Raw genomic sequence first — 17432 nt, forward strand, 5'->3', positions numbered from 1 at the left:
GTCTGTGTAGCCATCGTCTGGCCTGACGCAGCAGCTAGAGCTGATATATAGGTTCTGGAAGACGCTGACAAACCGTTGTGGAATGCCGTAGGCTCGTAAAATTTTCCACAAGGAGCCCCTGTGGACACTATCAAAAGCCTTTTTGAAGTCGATAAAGTTGATGAGCAGGGGGCGCTGGAATTCGTGATGATAACCTAATGAAAAATAATCATATTTGTGGTTACCATGGTTTTAACATTGGTTAAGCTGATATATAATGAAAACTGATATATTCATGCTCCACATTATTGCATATTTACTGTTGCTAGGTTCTACAGAATGGAGCCTTAAAAAACATTGATAAAAATCCCATTTAACCTGACTACGTTTCTGTCTCCTGTTAGCTACATTCAGTCTAATTTACAGCATAGGCTACATTTTTGTACAAGTTTGGTATTTTAGCTGGTCTGCAACAATGACCCGTTTGGTTAGCTGGTCTGCTACTATACCCAGCTGGTCAATTGTCTTATTTTTACTATTTTATCTTACCATCTGAAGTGTGATGTTTTATATGCATGCAAAATATGATTTGAAATCAGTAACACTCTAAATGTAGGTATAGACAGAAATTGAGCTGTATTGGACAGTATCTCATTAGGTTGAATTGGATTGTAAAAGAGTAACACACTATGAATGTAGCTAGTTAGTTATTTACTGGCAGGGTCGGGTTTATATTTGTGTTTGTTTTATTAGCGTCCTTTAAGGCTGTGATCTTTACAACCTAACAGTAGCAAGAAATGAGAAAACCATGGTAATCGTGAATTTTAATTTCTTTTCACTAGCTGTTTGGTTGTCCATCCCCTTTATGTGTTCCATGGAGACAACACTTTTGTGTTGTAACTGGATCTCTAGCATTTCTGAAGTTGTATGTGTTCTCTGAATTTACGCTGAATTTACGCTTTCCAAAATGTAACACATTTGCTGTCATTTTGAATAAAGTGTTTTCTGAGTTTGTATAGCTTTCATGAATTTCACATTTCTGAAAGTTAGTGCATGTGTTGTCATTTTGATGAGTATGTTATGTGTAGTTGCAGTGCATTTTTTCAGTATTTTTTTCAGCGTGATGGGTAACTTGATGCACAATGGGTCTTCCTGGCCACCATAGTTCTAGATGTTTGTAAATCAAAATTCAGATATTTCTTTAATGATCATGAGTATCAAGGGGGGGTTGTGGCCTTTATATTTTTATGATATTTTTGTGCCACATGGGGATACACTGAAAAGAATTAGGAATTGGAGCACAATAAAATATATTACTATATATACTATATATATCATTATATAAATATAGGAAAATAGGAATAGGAAAATCTGAATGTAGTCTGAGTTGATCTTTTTTTTACCAAAGCTTTTCACATCATTACATCATGCTATTGTGCATCATGTGAGCAGCTTCTAAACCCTATAAATATCAGAGGTGTTGGCTACTTACTTAGGAAGCTTCACATCCTGTAGCCTTAAGTGTCATTCAAATTAGTTATTTAACATCTCAATGAATTTTACTGCAGTAAACCAAACTGATGACTGTTTCTATTATACCTGTCCAGAGAGATCTCTGTCTACTGCAGTTTATGTGTTATTGTGTATGTCTTTAACAAGTGTTGTTTTGGTGACTGTGTGTGGAAACCTGATTATCATCATCTCTGTGTGTCACTTCAAGCAGCTCCACACACCCACTAACATGCTCATCCTCTCTCTGGCTGTGTCGGATTTTCTGATTGGAGTTTTTGTGATGCCACCAGCATTACTTCAACTGATTGAATCATGTTGGATTTTTACAAGAGTTTTCTGTGCATTGTATTTGTTAACTGGTTATTTTTTCACAAGTGTATCTATATATAATGTTGCCCTCATTGCTGTTGATCGGTATTTTGCTCTCTCTAACCCTTTCCTGTACACTAAAACAGTTTCAGTGAGCATAATGTGCATTGTGGTTTTATGTAACTGGGGTGTGTGGCTGTCATATAATATAACATTGCAGTACCCAAATTTCAAGTCTATAGGTAGGGCAGTGTGTTCAAGAGGATGCTTTCATGTGCTAAATGATGTCTGGTCTGTAGTTGATATTCTTTTGAGTTTTGTTTTTCCACTTTCTGTAATAATCATTTTGTATACTCTAGTGTTTTTTATTGCCAAGAAACATGTCACTGCTATTAGAGAGCTTAAAAGTCACACCAGGACTCAGACTTCAAAGAACATGACACACTCAATGAAATCTGAGAGAAAAGCAGCCAAAGTTCTTGGCATTTTAGTGTCTGTGTTTGTGGCCTGTTTACTTCCATACTTTCTTTATAGTGTATTAGGTAGTGTAGTAGAAATTGAAGAAGAGTCATTACACAAATTCTTCTTGTTGCTTTACCTTAATTCAGCCATCAATCCAGTGATTTATGCTTTGTTTTACCCATGGTTTAGGAAATCTGTTAAAGTAATTTTAACTCTTCGGATATTGTCCACTGATTCTTCATTGATACATATTCTTTGATTAATGAGATTGTTTGAATGAATTGTCACAGTACTTGATGTTTTTGAGGGCTTATTTTAATAAGTACATTTATGCCTGTTCTACTCATATATTCGCCGTGTACCTGAAATATCAAATTGTACTAGAAATAACAGATATAATATATCCATTATATAATACTGGTCATATATGAATGTCCATTAGGTCATTTATACAGAAGTGTTCTTTTTAAAGCCTCTTCAGCTGTGCTACAATGTTGGGTGTTTAAAATAAACAGTGATTGGCTACACCTATGGAAGAAGTGCATCTGAGTTAAATTTATTCCTGTATTACTCATGAATAATATTTTAAACATTGTAACAAATATTCTTCAAATAATTGCAAAATGTGACTAATAATTTAAATAGTATTACTAGTAATAATATTAATAGGAAGAGTGAAGAATATATTTTTTTACTGTAGTACTGGCACAATGAAAGGAGAGTCGCAATGTTTAATTTGCAGCTGCAGAATGAGCACAGTCACATCACAAACAGAAAAGGAATTAAGTAGAGGGGAAATGTGGAGGGGATCAGTAAAATGAGCACACACATGAACACCCTAAGAATGCTATTAAACTACAGGAGACAGACCACGTTAATTAAACACCACTTATACAAATCAACCACTTTTAAACATAAATCATAAATTGAGCCTCAACCCATCTCAGGTGCCATGGATACTCATATGTTCCAATTTACATCCTGTAGGGTTAATTTATTAGATATGATACTGTTCCCTCATCTCGTGTTTGATGGTCATTCTCTGCTCGTTATGTTGTATGTTCTCCTTGCACTCTCGTTTAAGTTGCTTTCCCTTTTCATGTTTGCCAGTATTTTTCTGTTCTTATTCCTTGTCAGGTATTCTCCTGTCGCATCACTTCCATGTAGATTTCACTTCCACTCTTATAATACACAAGTATTATCTCGTCTTTTCTTCTCAGCTTGTGTTTGTCTATAACCCTCTAGTAGTCCATTTAGCTCTGCTTTCCTGTTACCTGAGTTTCCTGTTTTTGTTTTGGTTATCGATGGTGTAGCATAAGTAGCCCAGTTCTGTGCTTCATTGTTGTTCTCCTGGTAGCCATTCCTTAGTTGCCTAGTTATCATTCTTGCCCTGTTAGCCTGTTAGTCTTCTGATTGTTCCTTTGTTCTATTTTCTATTATGTGTAATAATGTGTACAGTATCCTATAATTGTAACGTGTGGTGGGCAGAACACACAGACTCCAGCGACGTGGATGAACATTTATTTTTACATAAATACAGCAGCACTCACATACAACACAAGAAATAGACATAAACACAAAACCGTTAACATTAAACAACAATGATGATAAACATGAATACATGTAACAATGATGATGCTAACATTTAACATCAACACGCTACACCAACAATGACCAATGACACTGCACACACTGACGTGGGTTTAAATAAACATAGACAGGACGAGGTACAGGTGTGTGCAGGCATGGCCACATATGAGGATCCTTGCACTGCATGTGGCAGGCCAAAGCACATGACTCCTGGGAGGTGAGCGTTCCAAGGCGATAATTAGCTAAAAGAAAAATAATAGATGATTTTTAGTGAGCTAAATATGTGAAGTGATGAGAAAAAAAATCACAGTGGAAGTCAACATAGACATACCTTTCATTCAAATCTACAGTCTGTACATAAACACATGCATAGCTCAGTTCTTCATTCTTTTTTGAGTAACATTATGAAACATTGAAATAAATCGGTACACCATATAAGTATGTAATATAAAAGCAGAGAAAATATATTCTGATTCGTGTAATATAAAAGTAGAAAAATTATTCCCTAATGTAGGCCTATAGTAGAAATAATGGTATAACAAACATTTGTTGTCAGGAGCTGAACTTGAAAATGTTTTCTGTTTATTGTTCTCCCACCAGTGAAATAAGATATCCGACCATGTGTATACACTTGTGACGATTGACCACCCTCCTGGTGTCAATGTTTTATGGTTTCCCTGTCGTGTCTTTGTTTTTCCTTTACCTCCCTGTTCTGCTCCTTAGTTTCATTTTCTCCGCCCCTCGACTGTTCCTTGATTGCAGTCCGTGTTTGAGTTCTCCCTGTTCCCATGTTCACCTGAGTCTGTTTAGTGTCCGATTGTCTTGGTAATTTAAGCCCTGTGTTTTTATCTTCTAGTCTGTTGGTTAATGTGGTAAGTTATGTCCTTCTGGCAGGTTTGCCTTATGCTTGTTTTACTGTTGTTGTTGTTGTTGTCGTCGTCATTGCTTTTTGGTTTACTCCAGTCGTGTGTTATTTTACCCTCAGTGTTACCCCTTTGCCTCTGTTTGTTTTACCGTTCGTGTTTTCCTTATTTAATAAACTGCCTCCTGCATTTGCGTTCTACCTCTGCCTGTTCCTGGTTGGATCATTACAGAATAAGCAACCTTAAAACAGATATGCAGAAGGAGGAACTCTCCGTGTCATGTTGTGTTCAGTCCGTGTCAGCCCAGCCTCCCCCACACAATAGTTTGCTCCCAGACAGGGACAGGGATTAGATCAGGGCCCTGCTCATTACACTTTGGGAGGGGAAACCCTTGGCTCTACCCTCACTTCTGGCAACATCCAGTGAGTGTAATGGGGAGGGTAAGTCAATGGGAACATATGTCATGCAATGCTATAACTACCTTCAGCACCTGACCTGCCCTGATCCCCTGGAGTTTGAGAAGGTAATGTTTTTGAAAACATTTCTCCGGAGTAAGGTGCTCCAATGGGCCGAAATAATCCTCCAGCACAAGGCTCAGGAGACTGTGACGGTGGAGGGTTTCCTCCGGTTGCTTTCCACATGATTTACTCCTCCTAGACAGCCTGCTGTGGCTGTTGCCCTCCCAGACTCCCTATCAGTCCCTGTTTCTGGCATGAAAGAAACCACCCAGCCAGTTCCCACCTTCTCCGGCGAGAAAGACGCCGCCCGGCCAGTCTCTGCACCCGGCGAGAGATGCCGCCCGTCCTGCCCCCAGCCCCCGGCACGCGAGACATCGCTCGTCATGAGCCTGTTCCCGGCGTGGGAGACACCACCCACCCTGATCCAGTTCCTGTTCCCGGCGCAGATGATGATGGCTGGCTGGATCCAGCCTCCGGCACGGACGATGCCGTCTGGCTGGATCCAGCCCCCGGCACGAAAGAAGCCACCCAGCAGGATCCAGCCCCTGCCTCCTGCGTGGGTGATGCTGCCGAGCCTGATCCGCTCTCCAGTGCGAGAGACGCCACTACCTGGCCCGATCCAGCTACCCTGGCGCGGGAGATGCCACCAGTCCCGAGCAAGTCCCGGTCCCCAGCACGAGAGACGCCGCTCATCATGAGCCTGTTCCCAGCCTAGTGGTGGCCCTCTGGCCTATCCTTGCCACCCAAGAGGCCTCTCAATCTGTTCTTGTTCCCTGTGTCAGGTCTGTGCCTGTAGGTATACTCCTGGATCTCCGTGCAGCGCCACTGACCGCTATAGCCACGCCTCCAGACCCTGCAGCACCGCTGAGCATGGCAAGCCCATCTTCGGGCCTCCCAGATCCGCCACTGCCCAGCGCAGCTGTGCCTCCAGACCCGCTGTTGCTGACCACCACAGCCACACCTCCAGACACTGCAGCACCGCTGAGCAGCGCAGCTCTATCTTCGGGCCTCCCGGACAAGTCACTGACCGGCGCAGGCACACCTCCAGACCCACCGCTGCCGACCGCCTTAGCTGCACCTCTGGACCTCCCTGCAATACTGCTGAATGCCGCGGCCACTGAACATCGTGCCACTGGACCCGACTGTTCCTAGAATGGAGGAAGCCACTCCAAGTCCCAGCGCCACATGCCAGGCCTCTCCCTGTGGTTTCTCCTCAAGACTCCACTGTACCCCTAGTAGCTGCTCAGGTGTGCTCCCAAAGACATCTAGAACTCCCTCAGTCACACCTCGCAGCGAGTCAATGACCCTTTAAGACCTTTCCGTCGGCCTCCCGGATCTCTATGGTTCCTGTGTCTACACCATTTGTCCTTCTTGCACCTCCTCTGCCCTTTGAGGCTGCTGCACCAGCCCCCATTACTGCTGCCTTATCTGCTCCTGGTGCAGGTTTTGTCCTTGTCCTCGTTTGTGTGAGGATTATCATCCTGTTACCTTGTGGCACCTGTTACCTGTTACCTGTTACCACCCTGCCTTGTGGTATTGGTGATCTCTTGCCTGCCCCAGTACTCAAACCTATGCCTGTCATATATTTTGTTCCTGTGCCCATCTGTCATATTCCACATGTCCCTTGTTGTTATTGCCTCTCCCCTGCCCCTGTGCCAGTACCTGTGTCTGACACCAGTCGTTCTCCTCCCCTCTCTCCACCTGTCTCTATGCCCATCTCCAATTCCGACCAGGTCTCTAGTCCCACTCCTTTTCCCCATCTGGCTCCTGTCCCCTGATCTGTCCCTACTCCACTGCCTGTTCATGGTTTGGCCCTGAGACTCGTGCATTCCCTGACCGTAATCCTACCCCTGGCCCAGCTTCTGCTTCTTTGTGTGCTCCGTGTGTGTCTCCTGTCCTGTCTCGTCATCCCTGGCTCCTCCTATTGGCCCTGTCGCTGCCTCGTACAGCCCTTTTGTTCCTGCTCTCTTTCCTGATCCCCTGCCTCTGTTTCTGGGTCTTGTCCCTGCTCCCTTGCACGCTTCGGTGGGGGGGTTCTGTGACGATTGACCACGTGTTCATGTTTTCCTCATTTAATAAAGCGCCTCCTGCATTTGTGTTCTACCTATACCTTTTCCTGGTTACAACACTGTGTCTGTCACAGAGGGCAGTTAAAGAATATATTCAAGGAAGATGCAGGTAAGGCTTTTTCTGACCGCCAACATCTGCAGCTTCTGCAGGCTGCATATTTGGCAAAACAGGAACACAGAGATCTGTTCCCTTGCATCGACTATGGTCAGTGGCATGAATGGAAGATACTTCTGCCAGCTCCCACTGCTAGCTGCTGCTCTGGAGCAGTTAGGAGGCTCAAAGTACTTCATAAAAATGGACCTACAATGCCCCTACAGTCTGCAGCATATAAACAAGACCATTTCCCCCACCTCCATCCACTGTGGGTATTTGGTGATGCCTTATGGGATAGATAATGCTGTTTAAGTTGTGCAGGCCTTTGTAGATTCAGATGTTCCTTTTAATGATTATGAGAATCAAGTGGATTTGTGGACTTCCTAGTTTTGAAATACTTTAATGTCATACAGGGATAGACTGAAAATAATAATTAGGAATTGCATACCAAAACATATTATAATATATAAATAAAGGAATATATGAATACGAAAATAGCGACTTCTGATTTTAGTCAGAGTTGACCTTTGTTACCAAAGCTTTGCACATCATTACATCATGCTAGTGGGTGTGAACAGCTTCTAAACCATATCAATTTATATCAACCATATCATTTCTTCCTCATATTCTAGGGAGTTTTTCCTTGCTACAGTCAACCTTGGCTTGCTCACTGGGTGCTTGGACTTGGACATTTGTAAAGCTGCTTTATGATAACATCAGTTGTAAAACATGCTAAATAAATACATTTGAATTAAAATTTCTTTTTGTTACAGATGGAGAGCAGGCTGAGGCCATGCAGATAATCTGGACTTTAATGCCCTTATTGTGAAGTAGCCCCATCACCTGGCCATAGGTCCAACTGCCCTGGTGCAGATATGGGGGCTAGGTACTTGAAGCTCATCAGGTTCAAGAAGGGTGAAAAGGGTTCAGCACAGATTCTGGCCACAATTAGTACTCCGTCATGTGAATTTCCTTGGTTACACCATCAAGGATGCCAGTGTACAGTGGTAACTTGATGGTTAAGGTACTTGACTTATAATTAGAAGGTTGCTGGTTCAAGCCCCCCCACTGTTAGGCACTGAAGCAACACCCTTAACCCTCAAGTTGTACTCATTTATAAGCTGCTTTGGGTAAAAGTGTCAGATAAATGTAACCTGGCATTTGTTCAATACCCTTGACACTTGATGCAGTGTGAGCTGCAGTGATTTCCATTTCTTGTATGAGGTTAATTAGAGCCTTCAGCAGTATAGCAAGTCCCTCACAGACCAGTTAGGGATCAGAATGGTGGAGGTGACTAATGGTGTGGGGAGTGTTTTCTTGGCACACGTTGGTCATCACCTGCTTTATCAAGAATTGCGCTTGTTTGATGTTTTAGTGCTCAATAAAACTATTGAAGAAATAAAAAGATATGAAAAGTTTCAGTTCAGAAAAGGGTTCATCTACTGTGTTAGTGCAAACAAGATGGTATGTCTCATTTCAGCGAACATGGTGGTTTCAAAAATTCACAATGGAAGTCAACAGAGACATACAATCCATTCATATCTATAGTGGGAGTCAATGGAGATATACCACCATTCATATTTATAGTGGGAGTCAATGGAAACGTACCATCCATTCATATCTATAATCTATGTTTATGTACCTGCACACATGCATGGCTCAGTTCAGCTCTCTAACTCGATACACATTATGAAACATAGAAATAGATTGTTATACCTTAAGTAATATTAAAGCAGAGAAGATATATTATGATTGTTGTATTTTAAAAAAAGAAAAATGTGTATTCTTATTATTATTCTCACAATAGATAGTAGTAACAAGGGTTTCCTTCATGCAGTACAATACTTTTGGCAGCACCTTTCACGTTCCCTTCAGGAACTGCTCTTGAGAATTTTTTCTCCTTAATGTCCCACCAACCATGAAATTAATTATCCACCCATGAGTGTACCCTCTGTCAGTCAGAAGCAAGGGCAGTTGTAGAATATAGACAATAAAGGTACAGGTGAGGCTTTTTCTGACTGCCAACTTCTGCAGTTCTTGCAGGCTGCATCTGTGGAAAAACAGAAACACAGAGGTCTGTTTCCTTCCATTGACTGTGAAATATTGCTGCCAGCTCCCACTGATACCAGCTGCTCTTGAGTAGTTAAGAATATCAAATCTTGCACTACACCTACAGACTATGAACAAGACCATTTCCACCAGGCATATTTGGTAATGTCTTATGTTGTGCAAACAATCACACAGCATACAATTATTTGCATATACAGGTCAGATTCATACAGGACAATTTAGAGTATCCAGTCAATCATGTATTTGGACTAGAACCAGAAACCCTAGAGGAAAACATGGAAACTCCACCCAGATAGGGACTCAAACCCAAGACTTGCGAGACGAACATGCTAACCACCAAGCCACCATGCTGCTCTTGAAACAATGAAACTCAACATCCTGTGTGGTAGGGAAAACAGGTGATCATTATAGTGACCAACATGGTAAACTACAAAGGAGCTGCCTCAAACACAAATAATGACCTCATGTCTGGTGTCATTTTTTCCATGTCCTTATCTCCAAATATACCACTCATCCAATGCTAACCTTACTTCTTATCTGTTTACCTTTATTGGCCTCTCCTCGGTTCTTACCAAATTTGGTATAAAATGCCATTATTTATTAAAATATTTTCCATGTCATTGTTTGCAATCCTCAGGGTAACTAGTTCTGTTTTTTAATTAGGCCTATGCACTTCATAAGCCCTGGGCACTTTATTGTGTAGGTCTCAAACATTTTTACTTATTAGACCTTAAGGCATTAATGTATGTTCATACCTTACAGAAATAGCACCCATCCTAGCTGAAAGCCAAGATGAGAGTCATTCTATATGTTAACCATTAACAAGAAGGCTACAAAGGTGAGAGTCATTCTATATGTTAACCATTAACAAGAAGGGTACCAACAAAGGTGAGCGTCATTCTATATCTTGCTGGCCTTGCCCATCATAGGACCTGCACCTTGGGCCTAGAAAAATATCCTAGATAAAAGTGGGCTAGATAATGCCCCCTAAGTCTTCTAGACATTTGTAAATCAAGATTCAGATGTTTCTTTAATGATCATGAGGATCAAGAGGGTTTTGTGTCCTTCCTAGTTTTGTGATATTTTTACGCCATACTGATATTTTTATGGACAGACTGAAAAAATTAGGAATTGGAGCATAAAATAGATATAATATATTAATAAAAGAAAATAGGAAAATCTGACTGCAGTCAGAGTTGATCTTTTGTTACCATAGAATTGTACATTACATCATGCTAGTGGGTGTGAGCAGCTTCTAAACCATATAAATATTAGAGCTTTTGGCAACTCAACCTACAACTTACTTATGAAGCTGGACTTCCTGTGGCCTCAAATGTCATTCAAATTATTTATTTAACATCTCGATGAATTTTACTGCAGTAAACCAAACTGATGACTGTTTCTATTATACCTGTCCAGAGAGATCTCTGTCTACTGCAGTTTATGTGTTATTGTGTATGTCTTTAACAAGTTTTGTCTTGGTGACTGTTTGTGGGAATCTGCTCATCATCATCTCTGTGTGTCACTTCAAACAGCTCCACACACCCACTAACATGCTCATCCTCTCTCTGGCTGTGTCGGATTTTCTCATTGGAGCTCTTGTGATGCCACCAGCATTACTTCAACTGATTGATTCATGTTGGATTTTTACAAGAATTTTCTGTGCATTTAATTTGTTAACTGCTTATGTTCTCACAAGTGTATCTATATATAATGTTGCTCTCATTGCTGTTGATCGGTATTTTGCTCTCTCTAACCCTTTCCTGTACACCAAAACAGTTTCAGTGAGTATAATGTGCATTGTGATTTTATGTGACTGGGGTGTGTGGCTATCATATAATATATCAATACAGTACCCCAATTTAAAGTTTTTGAGTGGGGCAATATGTTCCAGAAACTGTGTTTTTGTGCTGAATGAGATCTGGTCTCTAGTTGATCTTCTATTGAGTTTTGTTTTTCCACTTTCTGTAATAATCATATTCTATGGTCTAGTTTTTTTTATTGCCAAGAAACATGCTACAGCTATTAGAGATCTTAATAGTTACACCAGGACTCAGACCTCAAAGAACATGTCAGACTCAATGAAATCTGAGAGAAAAGCAGCAAAGGTTCTTGGTATTTTAGTGTCTGTGTTTGTGGCCTGTTTGCTTCCATGTGCTGTTTATAGTGTATTAGGTAATGTAATAGAAATTGAAGTAGAATCATTTCAGAAGATTTTTCTTCTGGTTTACCTTAATTCTGCAATGAACCCAGTGATTTATGCTTTGTTTTATCCATGGTTTAGGAGATCTGTTAAATTAATTTTAACTTTTCAGATATTCTGCACTGATTCAAGATTGATAAATATTCTTTGATGGATGAAATTGTTTTGTAAAAATGTCACAGTACTTGAGGTTTTGGAGGGCTCATTTTAATGAATATATTTAGACCAGTTCTACTCAGCTACTAAAGCTGTTCTCGAAATATATGACTGTACTAGAAATATGTCCCATTATATAATGCTAATCACATATAGACTAGCCAGTGCTTGACTTAAAGCATCTTCAACTATGTTATATTATTACATGAAGTAGTTTAAAAAATAAACACATTGCAGAAGCACATCTGAGTTCAATTAAAAGAGGTATTTCTGTATTGTTCCAGTTAGTGCTGAGTTCTTTGTGTGTTAGCAAAACTGGGTAGAAATGTAACTGAGCACTAGTTACAACTTCCAAAAGCACATTGTAAACATGACTCCAAATATTTTGTTTACAGTAACAATTCTTCCATGGAATTGAGAAATGTGACAATACGAAAACTACTACTATTAATGCTTGTAATAATAATAATACAAAGAAGATTTGTATTATTATTATTAGTCAGAAGATATCAGGACACTTTATTTGTGGGAGCAGAATCAGCACAGTTACATCACAAACAGAAAAGGAATTAAGTAGAGGGGAAATGTGGAGGGAATCAGTAAAATGAACACACACATGAACACCCTAAGAATGCTATTAAACTACAGGAGACAGACCACTTATACAAATCAACCACTTTTAAGCAAAAAGATAAATCATGCATTTTAAAGTAGTTTAGATGCTGCAGTGAGCCACATGATATCCAGGGATTCTTCTCTGTGGCCTCCCTGTCCTCTCTCTGTCTCTCTGGCCAGTGGCCCACCACTGCATAGCCGCCCCTCGTGGGTCAGCCATCCCAGTGACCCACACAGTCCCCAACAAAGTAACTGAAGCATGCAGCACTGTATGTGATGGACAGATATAAACTGCACCATCGTCACTCCCCAGCCATTCAATGTGAGGGAGCACATTTGGTCCTATCAACCACACAGAAGAGCCTGTGTCAATGAGCAGTGTCAGTGGGCCTGAAGCAATGAACTCTGTGATTGAGCTGTGTCAGTGAGCCTTTGTCAGTGAGCCGGTGTCAGTGACTATGTCAGTGAGCTTGTGTTAATGAGTTGTGTCAGTGAGCCTGTGTCAATGAACCAGTGTCAATAAGCCTGTGTCAGTGAGCTGCTTTCTGAACTCACTGCTCTCAATTCCAACTCCACTGTGCTAGACAATCTTTCTATCTACATCCCCATTCCTGCTATTTACTGGGATTTGGCTGAGGCCTTTAACCCTGGTAAGACACACAGCTCCCCCCATTCATATCTACAGTGGGAATTAATGGAGAAGTACCATCCATTCAAATATACAGTCTATGAGTTTAGCCTGCACCCATACAGAGCTCAGTTCAGCATTCTCTCAACATACATTAGCAAAAGTATTTTTAAAAAAAGAACATACACAACACCAAGTAGATGTGCCTGAACACAAACAAAAAGGTGCTGAGATGCAGCGTCCACTGAAAGGGCAGGTGCTGGAGATATCCCTGGCCCTATAGGACACACAGAGGGGCACGTCCACCCTGGGTCCAGACTTGCTGCCACAGACTATAGCCCACCTGTTGCCAGCCACCCAGGGCAGTCCTCCTCCAGGGCTTTGGGCAGACCCTTCCAGTACTCATAGCCTGCACTCAGGAGTGGGAGAACACAAGCTACTATATTGCTAGCCAGGGACCTAGCCAACTCCACTGGACCACCTACACAGTGGTTCCAGTGGAGCTCTTTTACTATCTGTTGTCCTGGCTCGGTAGCCTTAAGCCCCCCCCCCCACCCCCCCCCCCCACCCCGAAGAAATTCCAGGGGGCATTCCCCTCCTTGTCTGGAGTGGACTGTCTCCTCTTTCTCTGGTATGGCCGTGAGCTCCAGTTTTGTTCCTCCTCCCAATATCCAGGAAGTGGCTTCGGATGTTGGCAAGAGTCCCCTGTGCACATCCCCTTTAGAAATCCATTAAACGTCAAGGGAGTCCTGTGGCGGTCGGTCTTTCTGTTACGTCCCAAGTGCCGCAGGGTGAGGAGTAGGACGCGCAGCCTCTCTTGACATTGACAGACATTTATTTTACACACACGAAGGACTAACAGATTGGTACTCACAGAAAACAAGGAAGGTGAAAGCTGGCAAGAGTTTACAAACATAATACACGATATTACCATGAACTTGAGCACGTAGCCGAACATGAACAAAGACCGACAACTCTGTACTCTCCTGCAACAGTTTAAATACATACAGACACTAGATACAGAAGCCGGTGCAGGTGTGCAAACATAGGCATGGTCACAACAAAAAGACAAACTCCCACATCCTGGGATTCTTCTGTAGCCTCCGCAACCTTTCTCTCTATATATCTCTCTCTATGGCCAGTGTCTCACTGCTCCATAGCCCTGACTGCTCATGGGTCAGCTGTCCCAGTGACCCACACAGACACTAACAATGTAACTGAAGCATGTGGGCGCTGTGTGGGTAAGTCAGTAATAGACATGAACTGTAAAAAACCTGCCAGAAGGCTTCACAACTTATAGAGTCAGCAGGAGCTAGCCAGCTACCCAAAGCCATGGCTACACAAAGCCAATCTCTGAACCAGCATCATCAATATGGTGGAGGAACTTACTCGACAAACACAACAACTCAATGCACTTGTGCCTGCCATCAGAGAGTTAACACATTACCTGGCGACGCTACCTACCAGCGAGGTGAGGAACCCCAGTGTGGGCACTATTCCTCCTCCTACCACTAGCAGCACACCTTTCCATCTTGTCCTACCTGATAAGTATAATAGAGATCCAGCTGGTTGTAAGGGGTTCTTATTAGTGTTCTTTGTATTTTGCACGACAGGGCCTCAATACTGAAATTGTCAGAGAAATAGCTTGTCATGATGAGTCCAAGTCACTGGAAGAAATCATTCAACTTTCAATTTGTGTGGATCACTTGCTGAGAGAAAGAGGAGCAGGCAAGAGACAGAGATTGCCCAAGCAGTATCACAGGAGATGGAGGAGACTGACCACCTTAGCCTCAATCCGTCAGAGAGGAGACCCAGATATCAACTGGACTTGTGTGTTTACTGTGGAGATTCTGGGCACATCCTCCATTTTTGTCCTTCATGCCCCAATCAGCACCAAAATAATAAATAAAGTGAACGTGTTGACAATTCACACACAAAAAAGGTAAGTTAGCACTTTTATTAGGAACATAAAACCATTTGTGCTTGAAATTGAACTGTCCCTAAAGGATGTTATCACAGTGGTTCCAACTCTGATTGACTCAGGAGCTGCCAAAAATTTCATTTCAGTAGAGTTGAATTTGTTGTAGCCTCCACATCAGTTGAAAGCCTAGCAACTGCTGAGGGGATTGTGGTACCGAGAGAACACCAAGATCAGTCAGAGGAAAAGGTGCTGATTTACCTCTTCATTGCCCCTATGCTTGCACTATCGACCTCACTGAGGGAAGCTCACAGAAGCGAGTACCCTCTCTCTTTAGTGGAGTACCAGGCCATGGAGGAATACATTACAGAGGCTTTATCACATGGTTACATTCACCCCTCTAAATCGCCTGCTGCAGCTGGGTTTTTCTTCATATCCAAGAAGGATAGGGGACTGCATCCTTGCATCGATTGCCAAGGCCTGAATGATATCACCGTTAAGTATCCCTACCCGTTACCCCGATCCCGTTGTTTAAATACATCATTTTGGCAGAAATGACACAGAACAGGACTCACTCCTTTTCAGTGTCCACCTGTGTGTCTGTCTTCCCTGTGTTCCAGGTTTTGCCTATGACTCTCCCAATACCCCCCATCCCAATCCATGCTTACATTTTTCAGTGAGCAGATGATTATATATAAGGAAGAGGAAGAGAAGAAGGGTGGTTTGGGGCTCATTAGAGAAGAGATTGGTGTCTTTGACTTCTTGCTGCATTTTGATCTTGTCTGCTTGGCTTTGTGTGTATGACTTTGGATTCGCCCCTTTGATTTATGGTTTGCTTTGTCCCTTATTGGTTTGGTGCTGGATATGTTTCTTGTATCTTATATGTATTGTCTTGTATATAGTTACACACTGGTGGTAGGGAGTGGCTGCTATTTTGTTTGGGTGTGTGTTTACCACTGTTTCTAACAGTGTAGCCAGTGTATTCATTGTATGTTTCTTTTTGTTAGCTTCGTCAGTTGTCTTTTTGTTTCTATTGCACCAGTTTCTTGTCTTTGAACAACAAAACTTTTAAACACAACTGCAGTAAGTTAAAGCTACAGAATCTGGGCCTGATCCTGATAAAGAATCAAATAAATGATGTCCTGTCTGAAACTGCCCACATCTTACCATATTCCCCCGTCCTTTCACATTTCTCTGTTAAAGCCATATATTGCAGGTCCTTTAACCACTCCATTTTGCAGGAGGCACTGCTACTCCTGGAAATTGACAGCTCACCTGCTTATATTATGAAAGTGATCTTGGATTCGAAGTGGAGAAGAAAGGATATTCAGTATCTCATTGATTGAGGATTATGGACTGGAGGATAGGTGCTGGATCTGTCAATGCTATTGGACTTTCACTGTGGGCATCGGGGAAAAAAATGGCTCCTTGTCCCAGAGGTTGTCTTTGTGGCAGTTCGGCTGGGCCGGCTGACTCTCTGTGGGGGTACTGTCACACCATCTGTTGCAGCTCTGTCTACTGCAGACTATGCATCCCATAAGCCTCCTGTATGGTCCCAATCACCTGTGTTCTAAACTCACCTGTGTCTTATTCTCCTTAATGTGTTCACCATATATATATATATATATATATATATATATATATATATATATATATATATATATATATATATATATCCTATTGCATTGTGAAGTCTTGTTTGCTAGCCTTGCATTTGTTTTTTTGCTAACTCTTTTGCATATTTGGACTTCCTGCTTGTTTTTGATATTCTCTTGCCTGTGCCTCTTTTCTGTTTGCTCTGTGCCTCTACTTATCGACCCTTGCCCGAATTTGACTACTCTTTGGATTGCCCCTATTAAACTATACCATTCAAAAACCTGGCAAAGAACAAATAAATGAAAATAAAACATGAACTAAACAAACATGATCAGTACAGGATGGAAAGAAAAAAGGGGGCAAGGTCTTAAAATCTTAAGTCTTACTTGATAGTAAGATTTTTTTTCTAATTTGGCAAAATTTAATAGATCTTTCAGCCAGTGAAAAACAGATGGTGGGGCAACTGACTTCAGCTTGAGTACAATGAGCCTTCTAGCTAAGAAGGTGGCAAAAGCTATAGTATCGACCTTGTAGCTTGGCATCAAGAGGGTGGATGGCAACACACCAAACAAGATGGTTGCATGGGTGGGCTCAAGCGATACTTTTGGTATCTTGGAATGAATCTGGAATATGTCAGACCAATATTTGTATCAGTGAGGTCTTGGGGGAATTCCTGGGTAGATCTGTCATCACCTACAATGACAATATTCTGGTCTGTGAGCATTCCTTAGAGCAAAATGTGCATGATGTGCATCTGGTCTTCCACACTCTCCTACACAATCATCTATATTGCAAGTTGGAGCAGTTGGAGTTTCACCTCCATCATGTGAATTTCCTTGGTTACATTGTCAAGGACACATGTGTACAAATGCAACCTGGCAGTTGTCCAATGGCCCCAACACTAGATGTA

At 41.8% G+C, this 17432-nt stretch overlaps 2 protein-coding genes across 2 annotated transcripts; both read left to right on the top strand.

Annotated features, from left to right (window-relative positions):
• Positions 1 to 1528: 1528 nt before the first annotated feature.
• LOC113590422 (trace amine-associated receptor 13c-like) lies at positions 1529 to 2521 on the top strand. Its single transcript, XM_027030553.2, has one exon. The coding sequence runs from the start codon at positions 1532 to 1534 to the stop codon at positions 2519 to 2521; it is 990 nt and encodes a 329-aa protein (XP_026886354.2). The 5' UTR covers positions 1529 to 1531.
• Positions 2522 to 10767: 8246 nt separating this feature from the next.
• LOC113590431 (trace amine-associated receptor 13c-like) lies at positions 10768 to 11760 on the top strand. Its single transcript, XM_035529057.1, has one exon. It carries the CDS (start codon positions 10771 to 10773, stop codon positions 11758 to 11760), a length of 990 nt encoding a protein of 329 aa, XP_035384950.1. The 5' UTR covers positions 10768 to 10770.
• The last annotated feature ends 5672 nt before the right edge of the window (positions 11761 to 17432 follow it).

This window comes from Electrophorus electricus, chromosome 8 (genome assembly GCF_013358815.1).
Source record: "Electrophorus electricus isolate fEleEle1 chromosome 8, fEleEle1.pri, whole genome shotgun sequence".
Classification (NCBI taxonomy): Eukaryota; Metazoa; Chordata; class Actinopteri; order Gymnotiformes; family Gymnotidae; genus Electrophorus; species Electrophorus electricus.